Source organism: Ambystoma mexicanum, chromosome 2q (assembly GCF_040938575.1).
Source record: "Ambystoma mexicanum isolate Mex_15411 chromosome 2q, UKY_AmexF1_1, whole genome shotgun sequence".
Classification (NCBI taxonomy): domain Eukaryota; kingdom Metazoa; phylum Chordata; class Amphibia; order Caudata; family Ambystomatidae; genus Ambystoma; species Ambystoma mexicanum.
This window is the reverse complement of record NC_090924.1, coordinates 366676354-366690072: the sequence shown is the minus strand read 5'-3', so window position 1 is coordinate 366690072 and position 13719 is coordinate 366676354. Positions and strand designations below refer to the sequence as shown.

Here is a 13719-nt window from a genome sequence, read left to right as displayed (position 1 = left end):
AGGCATAACGAAGACTTGGAAAATCGCAATAGGCGCAATAATCTAAGCATTTCAGGTTTAACAGAGGGAGCTGAGGGATCTGACCCCATTGTCTTCCTACAAAAATTCTTATCAGCTATTCTACACTTGCCCTTGGACACAAAATTCAACATACAACGGGCTCATAGAATAGGTCGGCCTTCAGCTTCCTCCACATCTAGTCAGCTGCCTAGAACTCTTATGTTTTACCTTTTGGAATATTCTCAACTACAACTCATTGCTTCAACAGCAAGGGAGCGTAAATCACTCATCTGGCATGGCAGTAAGCTATATATCTCGGAGGATGTAGCCAGAAGCACGTCTCAGAGAAGAAAGGTTTTTCTATCCTTCCGTCCTGCTCTAAAACAATTAAAATATCCAATATGGCTTATACCACCCATGCTCCTTTACGATAACACATGAAGGTCGCACAGCTATGTTTGATGATCCAGCCGATTTGAGATTCTTCATACAATCCATAAAAAGTGAAGGCATGGATACCTCCACCACGCCAACTACCTCAACATCATCTACTACCTGAAATCTTGGTTTCATTTCTTGATTAATGTGTTTTATTATCTGTTTGTTTACACTATCAATTACCTAATGCAGCTATTACCCAATTACTCTAATAAAGAGAGGCGGGCACCATTCAGGCGTCCCTCTTCCACTGATGGTCGCTCTTTTCCTTTTGGCGACCCAGTTGGCGTTACCTATCCCCGGTATTTCTTTGCTCCCGAATCCTTCTCCTTTGTCCTGATTGATCTCTAAAACCTTGTGTATGTAATTGTCTGAATCCTCCCAAAATATGATCAAACCCCTTTCTCCCCTTCCTGACCCTCAAAGTTCTATCCTCCTGTATCACTGCTTGGGTATATATGTTTTAAACTACATTACTAAAGATCTGATTCTATTATCGCACCACAGCCATAGGTTGCATGTCTATCATTATGTATCTGAATAAATGACCTTCAAGTGCATAACCTGGAACATCAAAGGATGTAAAAATCCTATTAAAAGATGCAAAGTTATATCCAATTTGAACAAATTCAAGCCAACAGTAGCTTGCCTACAAGAAACACATTTATCAAACAAAGAATCTATGAAACTTAAATCTCTTTGGGTTAAGAAGGTTATTTCCAGTCCTGATATTTCCAAGAAAAATGGAGTTGCTATACTAATTAGTAAAAAAACAACCCTGCAAAATCCTTGATCAAGATGCAGATACAAATGGCAGATGGGTCTGGGTAAAACTTTTAATTGACTCTACACAAGTATCTATTCTTAACATCTACGATCCCACATTACCACATCCCCCCCTTCTGGACCGCAATCAAACAAATGATACTCAAAAATAACTTCACCAATCTGATTATAGGCGGAGATGTCAATCAGGTCCTTGATCCTTTTTTAGACCAAAAATCCAGCTGCATTTTCATATCAAACATATCTCATCAGTCTTTTATTAACTGCCTAGCGGAGACAGGATTAATTGACACATGGAGACTATCCCATCCCACACAATTAGATTATACCTTCCATTCACCCCCACATAATACTCTATCATGACTGGACTATATTTTTGCAATCAAAACCCTCTCTGGATCCATTATTGATTCTAAAATCGCTAATATTATCATATCACATCATGCACCTGTTATCACTTCCTACTGCCTCGCTGAAACAAAACCGCTACTAGATGGAAACTCAATAACTTCCTTCTAAATGATCCACAGTTTAATCAATCGGTTTCAAGCTTTCATCCAACAATATTTTGCTAACAATCAAGATTGTGATACCTCGGTTGTTAATAATTGGGATGCATTCAAAGCCGCCTAAGAGGTCACATAATGGCCCTCTCCGATAGGAACAAAAAACTTAGGAAAAAACATCTAGATGACCTTTACTCGAAACTCACCCTTGCAGAACAACGCTATTATGCAGACACTAATTCAACAAACTTACGACAAGTAATAAAACTACGCTTTGAAATTAATAAAGAAATAACAGAACTTGCAGCAGGTACCATTCTTAAATACAAAACAAAGATATACCAAACTTCAAATAAAGCGGGCAAAATGCTGGCTCCATATTTAAAAACCAAAAAAGAAAGAGTTCAAATTTCTCATATTAAAGACACTCAAGGCATATCTCATCACCGTCTTGATAAAATACTTGAATGCTTCATGACATTTTATACTGATTTATATACTCCAGAAAGCTCTATTCCCAAAGACAAAATTGATTCCTTTTTTAAAAATATCAGTCGTACTTCATACCCCAGATTAGACCTTGACAATGATATTACCTCCTCAGAGATCACTAAAGCTATTCACAGCCTGGGCAAAGGCAAAGCACCCAGCCCAGATGGATTATCTACCGAATTCTACATCAATCTATCCCAAATATTAACACCAAAACTCAAAACACTCTTTTCATACTTTATATCGCAAAAATCTTCCTCTGGTTCATTTTCAGAAGCTCTACTTACCTAAACCTGACAAAGACCCTTCCCTCCCCAGTAACTATCGACTCATTTCTCTTATCAACATAGAAAGTAAAATGTTTGCCAAAACTAACACAAAACATGCCTTCCCTATCTACCTTCTCCTTTCCCGTAGTCTTTGGTAATTGCTCCTGGTCCCCCCTATGACTAAGCCTTTTTTCCTCTGCAGACTATAGTCTGGAAACCCTGGCCATGAGCACAATGCGCCAACCTCTCGGCACAGCTAGGTGCCCTTAGACCATTACATTGGTGATTTGGCACAGTATAAAAGCATTGTAACATAACCTAACACACCGTGCACTCATTCAAATACTTGCGTAACATTCTAAAAATACATGCATGCATACATGCACGCACGCACGCACGCACGCACGCACGCACGCATGTAAGCACTTGTTTGTTACCCTTGCTTTTACACACAGTGATCAACATCTGCTCCCTCCTCTCTGGACTGGGCACCAGGAAACCGCACACGTGGGGCATGGATGGGGAAACTCAGCTTGGTTGCCAAGCAACCACCTGTAGGCTACAGCATGGGGTGCATTTAGGTAGCAGCGCCACTTGCCACTCCCACCACACATTTTTGTAATTAATTCATACATTGTGCTGCTGCAGCCCAGAGGAAGGCGGGGGATGTACTGGGATGAGGAGAAATGAGCCCAATGTGGGAGTTGGGGGTTAGGGGGGTGGGGGGCGCATCCCCTGCCTGTCTCTGGCACTCGAAAACCAGGTGAGCAGGCAGCATTCTCAAGCCTCAAAAGATTCCGAAATTTCTACCCCCGAAAAGCCTTCACGCCCATTCAAAGCACAAGCTTTGTCAGTGGTTTCCAGGGACATGTTCCAGTTGGCGTGATCTGCAGGGCATTCACATGGCGTGCACATAGTCTTTATGCAACAATACTCCACGGACACTACCTGTAGGGCCAGTGCCTTGTTTGATCATGCAGTTTTTCAGAGCCTTTCTGGCGATGCTACCGATTAGGTGCAACCTCTTTCCAAAAAGGTGATGCTTTCAACATCTCCCAAAAGTACATAGGAAAGGGTACAGCACTTGGGTGTATGTAAAAGTTGCTCAGTGTAATGACATCCGTACTCTTAGTCCTTAGTCCCCTTTTCCCTGTATAACCTCTACCATCTTCCAATTTTAGCCACATGATAGTAGCAGATAAGTGGATGGAAGGAGGCTGATAGTTGAGCTGTAGGCTGAGCAGTGCATGAGGGTTATTGCTGAGAAAATACTCTGCATAGCCATAGTCGCAATGGTGAGTCGTGTTTACATGTCTTTTCTCGCTGCAGGAACATGGTGAAGTCTTGGACTGCGTGCAGGAGCTGAGTCAGTCTGTGAGCAAACTCTTCATTTTGGCTTCTGGAGCCGTGGAGCAATGTGTGAAACTGACAGATGGTCTTGGAGCATGTGGACTTCTCCAGGCGCTTCAAGCCCTCTTTAAAAAGTGAGCATTCCTCCGTCCTCTTCTCACATTGTTGTGATGAATTGGTCTCCATTAAGGTTTTATAATGCCGTTTAGTTACTGTGTGCGTTTGATGAAGGAAATGCTCAGAGACAAATCTACTTCAGCCTATCTAAGTTGATGCCATTTATCCATTATTTTAGTATTCATTTTATTTACGCCCCCAAACTGCACTTTTACCTGTACAGCATTGTAGAAAGTCAAAGGTGCGTCAACAACATTGTACAATTTCCGGAGCCAACCGGAGGATCCAGAAATGTAATGCTGATGTCTTTAAAATATATAAACGAGGACCTACCTATAGCCTTAAAATATTCTGACATCAGGACTGACTGTAGCAGCATGAGATTTCCACCTTTCAGAAATAAGGGACTCTTTTACACTTCAGCAGAATCTGTAAACTAGGTAGGTGGGCATGGAATTCCTGTGCATTTTATTGCATGTGTAGTGAAATGCAGCTAAATGGGCAGGCACCATGTCTGCATTTTTTGCAGCATTCTGCTTAACTGTAATTTAGTCCATACGCAGGTGCACAGCACATTAGTGGTAAGCTGAAACTACTTACTGCTGATACTTATGTAGCTCACGTGTAGATAACTCATTTCAAATAGATAAGTCAAGGATGGCAGCAATTAAAACACAACATAATCTATGTTTACTATCAGTGCCTGGTAATGGGATTAGTAAACTGCCAGTGGGATATCTTGTCTTTTGTAAATCCTATCTAATGGATAATTTGCCATCCTTGCCAACTGCTCACGTGGGCATCTTGATACAGCTATTTTATTGGATTATTCACTACTTGATTACGGAATATGGACAGGCCCGTTTCAAATTGATGTCTTGGGGCCCTTAAATTCAGCTATGAAATCCTGCCTGCCTATGTCCACAACAGTAATACATGTATGTGGTGTACCATTATTATTATAGTATTTATTGAGCGCAGACCTAGCTTTGAGAAGCAACAGAACTTTTTACGCAGGTATGCAACAATACAGATAAATAAAAGCACTTTACAGAGGTATACAGCAGTACAGATATACAGCGAAGTTGGGATTCAGAGGGGCACAGAGGAGGGGCAAAGCTGTACAAGGTGGCGCGGAGAAGGGTGGACGGTCTGTAGGGAGTCAGGTGGGTGATGTGATGGCCTAGGTGCTGCGGCAAAGAGACTCTTTGAAGAGGTGGGTCTTGAGTTCTTTTCTGAATTGTAGGAGCGTGGGGGCAAGTCTGATGCTGACGGGGAGGAGATTCCATAGTCTTAGGGCGTAGGCAGAGAAGGCTTGTTTTCTGGTCCCATACTTTTTGCAGCGGTGGATTTCAAGTCTGCACGTGTCCTGGCTTCTGGTGGTGCACTGTCCGCCGGAGATGCTGAGTTTCTCTGCAAGGTAGCTGGGTGTAGCGTAAGGTTTTATAAAGCAAAGGGCAGTGTAGAAAACAATATGTTTGTTTTTTGGGACACAATTATTCCCCCCCTTTATTTCGGGTGTCAGACTGGCTGTTAGGGAGAATTCTCTGTTAAGGCTAATTTCCCAAACCTTGTGAGTCCCCCAGCAGCTTTGCTGGATTTTGGGGTTTATTTTTTTCTCCTGTTAAGAGTGAGACTCTCTTTCTCCCACTCTTAGGCATGATTTGAGAATGTCCTTTGACTATGTAATGTGTTTTATGGGCTATGGGGTCTTTTACTCCATAGGGCTTCATGTGTTTTTGGTATGTGTGTTACACAGCACCCTCAGTGCAGTAACACAGGGGTGTCATAGTTACCCCCAAACATAGACTCCATACCCTCGGACTGACTACTGTCTCCCAGGGCATGTAAAGTCACCATTGGCTTTACTAGTCTTAAATTGTGAACAGAACCAGTACAAACCATCATATTGTGGAAGTACTGGTAGGGGTAATTTGATTGCCCCTGGGTCTGTTTCTCAAGGGGGCACTGTCTAGTCCCCCCTTGTCGAGTTTCTGGCTGGTGGCAGTGGATACCACGCGAAATATTCCCCTGCAATATTTCCTATGGAATTTCCCCATTCATTTTAAACGCACCACTTTTTGGTGCAATTTTAAGGATACCGCTGGGTTATTTATTTAATATTTATTCCCCGGTTGGGTCTTTTTGCCAGGACTCGGTTTTAAAATGGCGTTTGTGTTCGCCTCTGAAACTCTAACCCAAGTCGAGCCCTTTGTTCCACTTTTTGGCAGGCTTCTCCACAGAAGCCCTCCAAATGGTGCCACTTTGTCTGGGGTCAACAGGATGTGTGGGAGGGGGATTAGGCAACCTGGACTGAGTTGCCGTGGCAACTCAAGTCACACTCTTGTGTGATTGGCCCAGCAGTGAGACGCCCGGCTCACCACTTAGCATGTTTGAGTGACAGCTAGGCTGATGACTGGGGGTTTTGCTGCATAAAAGTAGGGCTTTGGGGACTGGAACTTCAGAAGTCGCCACAGGACCTAAAGAATCCGAAGAGGGGAGAAGCTGAGCCATCTACAACGACGACACCACCTGTGGAGCCCTGCTGTACGAACTCGCCACTTCCCCAACGACAGAGGAGATCTTCTTCGAGGAGAGTCTTCTTCCCCTTGAGCTGGTGGGACCAACCAGTTCGCCTTTTTTGCCTTCCTGGATCGTCTCGTGGTCGATTCGCCCGTGCCAAGCACCCCGGCGGCTGGATAGCCACGCTTCACCACTAGTGCGAATAAAAGGGTTGTACCTTTTAACCGGGAAACTCCGCGGCTGGTTTCTTCCCTGGCAGTGCAACGACCTCCAGCTTTCCTCCACGTCGAGATCATCTCTTCCCCTGGACGAAGCTCCGACTTGCACCCGCTGCCAGGAACAACTGCCCCCGCTGGAGCTTTCTCACCGTTTCAGGTACTGTGTCCCGCCTGGACTCCCTTGCAACAGACTGTCTAAGGTGTCCCGTAAATCCTTGACTCTCTATCCTGGGGTGACCTCGGACCTGCTAACATTACCTTTCTAACTTGATCCAACCTCTTTTGACTTTTCTGCAAAGACTGAGTGCATTTCCACTGTGTGATCTTAGGCACATTCCGCCTTGCTCTCTCCAAGAGTGGGCCTGGCCGATGAACTTTTTGCTCTACAGTAGACCCTGCCTTTCTTGACTTGCTGTGGTTTCTTAAAAGTGTGGGTACTGTGTGTTTTTCCTATTCTGCCTTTTCTCTCCCTTTTTAAACAAATTATTGGAGTGCCATCTACGGTTACGCGCTCACCTCTTTTTGCTAAATAAGTGCTGTCTTAACCTAGACTTGTTGAATAATTAACTAGGGAGGTGTATATACTTATGACTGTGTTTGAACTTGCTTGAAATATTAGTGCCAGTGTATTTTTACAAGTGTGTTTTTAAATAATGATATACTTTTATACCAAAGCTCTGGTCAGTGTTTGCTTGTGCTACTGTAATTTTAGCCCTATTGTGTATACTCTATACACTGCCTAACTCTTCTTGAGAGAAGTCTGACTGCTCAGCCACAGCTACCAGGTAAATCTGGGTGGTGCAGACTGCTACCAATTGGGTTTGCTGCTAACTCCTGTAGTCTTAAACGTTTTGCAGTGGTCCCTAAGGGAACTGCACAGGTTTATGCCTAACACTGGCACAGCTAGGTATTCTTCCAGGCCTTCATCTGCCACCTGATCTCTCCCGCCTCTGTGTGGTTCTGCTTCTGGCACCCCTCTTTCTTTTGCCTCCTTTCCCCTTCCTACCCTCTTCTTATTCCTTCTCTTCTCTCTCTGCCCTCGCTGTTCACCATATTTCATAAATAACCTCAAGAACACACCAACTCTCAAACAGTTCAAGGGTTTTTATTGTTTTTGTAGTCAAGGGGCTCTCAAAGGGCTGTCCCTCTATCTTGTCTAGAGACTGGCGTTCTCTACCTAACCCTGGGTTCCTTCATTCCTGGGATGGTCGCTAGAGATTGGTTACCTTTACTATCTAAAAATCTGTACTTGCCTACGTGTGATGGCTTGAAGGCAGAATGCTGTATATATTTAGGACTCCCTGAGGGAACAATCTAGCCGATCCCTGTTACAAAGTTCTCAGGATGAAGTAGATTTTGTATTTGTGCCTTTCAGACACTTACGCCCCACTTGACCTTATCCGACTATTGCTCTCCCTATGGCTAGCTCTTACTCTCCATTATCGCCTCCTACTTCCACCCACCTGCTCAGCCCACCATCTATCCTCTCTCTCCCTAACTATTCCTCCTATGACTTTCCGATGTTCCTCTCTCTAATACAGCTGCCACCCTGTGCTTTTACTCCCTCTCCACTACCTCTACTCCCCGCTCCACACTATTAATCTCCGCTCCATACTATTACTGCTCTCCTCTTCTTCCTGCTACTACTCTCCACATTGCTACTACAACTCCCCTCTGCACAATACTACGACTCCCCTATCCACACTACTACTTACTTAACCTATACCTTCTCCCTCAGTCTCACTCCTTTCTCTTCCAGTCGCCTTTTCTCTCACTCCATACTCTTTGTCAGGAAAGGCAGAAGGCCTTGACTACGGCAAGGGGTAAAGTGCACAGAATTGCACAGGGAACAACTTTGAATCTAACAACGTGCATAAAATACCCAAGGCTTGTGTATGTATAAACCCAGGAGTGCAAATAAAGTATTTACCAATATACGAAAAAGGAATGTAGGGTAAGCACTTAAGACCTCCTTATAACTGAAAGGAAAGTCAGCAAACTCTTTACCCACTATGCTCTTACAGATACTGACGGCGCTAAACCCACGTAGCGGGCAAGCAAGTACAGATTCTGTGAACTGACACTCTGTAAAATACTGAATAAGTAACAATCAAACAGTACTCACGAGGACCGGAAAGACCACTAGAATGTCAGTAATGTCACGAACCCTGTAGATCAAACAGGAACCCAGAGGGCTGTAAAAGCAAAGTGTTAAAGATAACAAAATACGTTAACCCTAGTCAGGGGCAAGTGAGATTTGTGATATTAACTTGTGAGGCAAACAAAAGGGGATGCACACTGGAATATGTTGCAACAACACCCACACCTAATATGCGATGGAAAGTAAATGCTGAAGTGCAATGGAAAATATGGAATGGAATCTGAATGGATCAGGAGCTGGGGAAACGCTATTACAAAGAAAACCTTTCCCACCCAACCAAGGGAAAAGGCAGTAAACTAATACTACAAAAGTAAGGTTAATGCATCAAGTCTTCAGTAACCAGAACAGCATAAAGAGACAGAACGCTCCGGCAACCTGGTCTGCATCAAATAGTAAAGCTCAGAGAAAGGCTGCCTGCAGACAGAGGAAGAAAGAAAGGGAAATGCAGAAAGCATAAATCAATTAAGCACATTAATCCGAAATCCAGGACAGAGGAATAAGATACAGGAGCTAAGAACTGGGCACAAAAGCTAGGAACTGGAACTAGGTACAAGGCACGGAAACCTGGAACAAGGAACAAGGAACAGGAGACTAGTCACAACAGGAACACTGCTACAATGACCAGCGCCGGACTGAAGCAAACTGAGGCTTTTAAAGCTGCTAAACGAGCACACCCCTCAGGCGTGCCGCCTGCTGCACCTGCAGCCACAGGTGTTGCCTATTCTCCACCCAGCCTTGTGCTGCAAGGGAGGAGACGAAGCAGTGAGCCAGGCATTCTGGGAAGCAGGAGGTGAAGCAGTGAGCCAAGGCATTCTGGGAAACATAGTCATTTGATTTAAGTAGCATGCTGGCTGCCAAAACCCTGGAATGGATCCGGAAGGGAAGAAACTTGGAAAATAAGTTTGTAACGGTCCCAATTCATCAGAACACTGTAGCATAAGGTTCGAAGGAAATGTCCAGTAGGGAATAAACCCCAAAACATGCCCCCAAGTGGCGGGAACGGGAACGAAGGGAGCGAGAACGGGAGCGAAGGGAGCGGGCCGTGACACTCTTCCACTTTCAATCTCATACACCTCTCACACGCACTCAAACACAACTACCACTGTCTCCCACCAAACAATACCTCACTTTGCACACTACTTTAACAATGTTCACGCTCCTCTGTTACATCCATCCTCTCCCTGTTCTCCTGGTGCTACCTTGACCTCACCTGAATTACCTACACCTTGCTGCTTCCTGTGCTCCCTTCTTTCCTCCCCAGTTCCCTGTCATTGGCTCTCTCCCTCTGCTGATTCCCTGGGCCATTCGCTGACTTTACTTAGGTGTTACAATCAGGCAGACATTCAAAAGAGGCCCTCAACCACGCCCCTTTTACATTCTCGGGACACTCTGTCTAAGTAATGGCAGCACGCAATAGTTAATGTCCCAGTTTATGAGAGGGTCTCCTGGCTGCTTTACGATGCCGGCTTGGTGAGGGTGCTTCTCCACTGCCCCCCTGCAGGTGAGTGTAATGTCCTTGTTTACATGCGTCCCGCTGGATGCTACACACCCTGAATCCCTTTGGCAGTTTACTGTCATGGGTATATGTCGCCTGGTGGGTGGATTTTCCCAGAGCTCTCTGCACTCTAAATCGCTTTGTGTTTGATGGGAGCAGGTCACATGGCACCTTACTTTGTTCAGGCTGCTGCGCGATTTGTTCTGCCTCTTGTTTACTCGGTTTGGTCTCTCTTGCTGGCTGTCCCATTGTGGCTGATGCAGTAGATCCTACAAGACAAAGAGAAGTACACTGTCTAGAATGGTGCAGTGCAGGAATAGGGTGATAGGCAGTGCTACTTCGGTCGTGCAATCCGGCACATGGGGAAGGGATAGGGAATTGGGCCCTGCCAACCGCCGCACTCTGCTGATTGGGTGGACTGGCTCTGGTGTAAACCCTGGTAGGCCTCCAGGCCCAGGCTGAGAGGGACAGATCTCTGGCCCTGTCACACATGCCGATTGTTCCTTTACCTGCCTCTCCACCCTTCACCTCTTTAACTCCTCCTCTGCTTTCCCCTCACTCTTTTGAACTATTTCCTCTCCTTGTATACCTGTTTCTCCTTTTCTGCTGTTCTCTCTCCCACCTCTGTCACTCCACCTTCAATCCTCTTTTGTTCCCCCTCTGCGCTTCCCTCTACAACCTCTGGTTATTTCTCTTCCTTCACTTCTTTTTCTACTCCCTCCACTCTTGCTTTGCTCTCCTTCCTTTCTCTTTACCGTTATGCTCCAAATTTCTCTTTGCTCTCCAAACCAAACTCCTGACTTCCACAGGTTCCATTTCATTTCATCGCGGGATGTTTTTATTGCTGGTTTTTTTACTTTTTTATTTTTGGGGGGTTCCCCCATCCCCTTTAATTTTTTATAAATTCCCGAACACCCACACCTAATTTATATATTTTCCTACAGAAAAACATCCTGCGATGAAAGGACGTCGTACCCTCCCACAAGGCCTGACAGGCTGCTTCCCTTTTCTCGCCTTTCCCGCTGACCGAGGCCAGTCCTGTGTTTGTTAATCTAACAAGTGAGTTCTGGTGTGATTGGCTTGCGTGTGTGTTAAAAATGTGGTTGACATTCGTATGTGCTACAGAATCGACAGGTGCTATTACTCGGTTGCGGTCAGTGCCATGGCTCAGCTTACCGATAGCCATCTTTGCTTCATTTGTTGTACAGTGACTGTTGTGTCTACTGCGCGTAGTCCTCTAGCCTTCACTCTGGCAAATGTTCACAGGACCCTGACTGCATATGGTGTATGTGAGTAAGAGCAGAAAAGGTTCTGGACCATGGGGTGAGCCCTATCCCAGGCAATACTATTCGCTTCACTGTGGGTACCAAAGCTGGCGGCTCCCCAAACTACATGTCCTGGTGTGTTGTACCTGCCATGCAGTCTATGAAGTAACCTATGTGTATACTGTCCATGGTGATTGGAAACCAGCTGGTAGGATCCACCTTATGCCTCCTTCATAGGTCTATTTCAAGGTGTGCTCACACCAGTCCCATCCTCTAGCCTTAAGCATGGGACTTTGTCACCTACGTACAAAGGTCCCTTTGTGCATGTTATCTGGTTTATACTGGATTCAGCTCCCCTAGCCCTTAATCCACAAGTGCGTTTAAGTTTGCATGGATGAATGGAGTTTGGCTGGGCGATTCTGACTGGATGGCTGCCAAAAGTAAAAAATGTGCACCGTGAATACTGAACGTGAGCCAAACATACTGGTGTAGCGTGAAGAAAGGAGAGACGCAGCAGGCACACCTGAAGGACCATGTAAACACTAGGAGCAACAGTGGAGCTCCTGAAGGTACGGTCGTGTCGGGAAGCATCCTTCTCCAACCCAAATTACAGAGAGATGCCGGCGAGTGAATGCAGAGTTGCAGGAAACGCTGGAGAAACGTCTGCATCGTGTAAGAAGTCATCCCAGGGAGGAAGCTTCACTGCAGAGGCACACCTTGAGTTGTAGATGCTGTGAACTACCAGTTAGTCTGCCCAGGGCCATTAGGGACCCAGGGCATACTTACACACATGCAATCAAGTAATAATTATGTGAGACTGTTATTATGAACAATGCTCAAATGTGGTTTAAATACAAACAAAGCCCAATGTTAAACCAGTGCCCAAAAAGAAACATATTTGAAAACCAACCAGATAAAGTGCAGCAACAAAACCTGAACAAATATCAATGTGGTGGAAAGCTGGAGCAAGTGTTACCCTATGGAAACATATTGAAACACAGCAAAGTTGATGCAGCTGTGGCATAATGGAAAGGACAGTGAAACAAATAAGAATTCCTGGTATGGAATACACCAGGTGGTTGGCATTTGGGGAAAGATACCTGGCAGGGGAGTATACCAGAAATCCAACAAAGTTGTATAAAGTCTCTAACATTGTGACAAGATACCTGGTAGGGGAGTATACCAGGGGATCTAAAAAGTCCATAAAAGAAGTCCTGGCAAACAATTATACCAGGCATTTTGAAACTGTATAAGAACTTTAAAACTGTGGCAAGATACCTAGCAGGGAAGTATACGAGGGGATCGGAAGACCCATAAGAGTATTCCTCGCAGAGGAGTATACGAAGCCTTCTATCAAAGCTCTAAAGAAAAGTCTACAACTCTGGGAAGATACCTGGCAGGGGTATACACCACTGGATCTGAGAAAAGCATAGGGTTTGGGACAAATTCTAGGCTGAAGCTGCTTCATTGAATGACATTTTAGTGGCATACCAACAGCCTAACTGCATATTGCTCCTACTAAGTTAGTAACTCACCATTTAGGATTATGGTGAGACAATAGAGGGAGTAAAGTGCACTTATTGTGCACCTATAGAAAGCATTTGGTGTTTGTGTGTAAGGTGGTCCCACTAAGCATTTACTACACCAACCAACTGTTGCAAGTTGTTTAGTTGGCTAGATCCACTAATGGGATATAGGACCTGTGAATGGCTCTTTAATTGATCTTTGGAGCAGCTAGTTGGAACTGAGCGTTGGCGCAGACAGCCCCCACTGATTTGGCAGCCTTTCTACTGATTGGGCTGCAGTTGCTTTGTACAGTGTGTACAGGTGGCACAGTGGGGCTCACTGCCATTTTGGAGGGCCTGTGGGACACTGACCTGGCATCTAACTAACATCTAATCCTTGTATATAACATACTGTCATTGTATTCACAACATTAATGACAAAAAGGGAAGGTCTACGAAGTAAGAGGAATTCTGCTAAATTGTTACCCCCTTGTGCATATTCTTTGCGCAGTCAAGGGGAACTCCACAGGTCTACTGACAAAAGAAATCTGGTCATGCCCAAAGCACGCCCTATGCAGTGGGTCACAGACCTCA

The 13719-nt window shown here is 44.9% G+C and overlaps 1 protein-coding gene across 2 annotated transcripts in view; it reads left to right on the top strand.

Moving 5' to 3' along the window:
• The window catches only part of COG7 (component of oligomeric golgi complex 7), a 1349184-nt gene that overhangs the window by 1027772 nt on the left and 307693 nt on the right, over positions 1-13719 (top strand). For both annotated transcript variants that reach the window (XM_069647398.1, XM_069647397.1), the window contains exon 10: positions 3821-3975. In XM_069647398.1, the coding sequence (XP_069503499.1) occupies positions 3821-3975 (155 nt within the window). The remainder of the gene's footprint in view (positions 1-3820; positions 3976-13719) is intronic.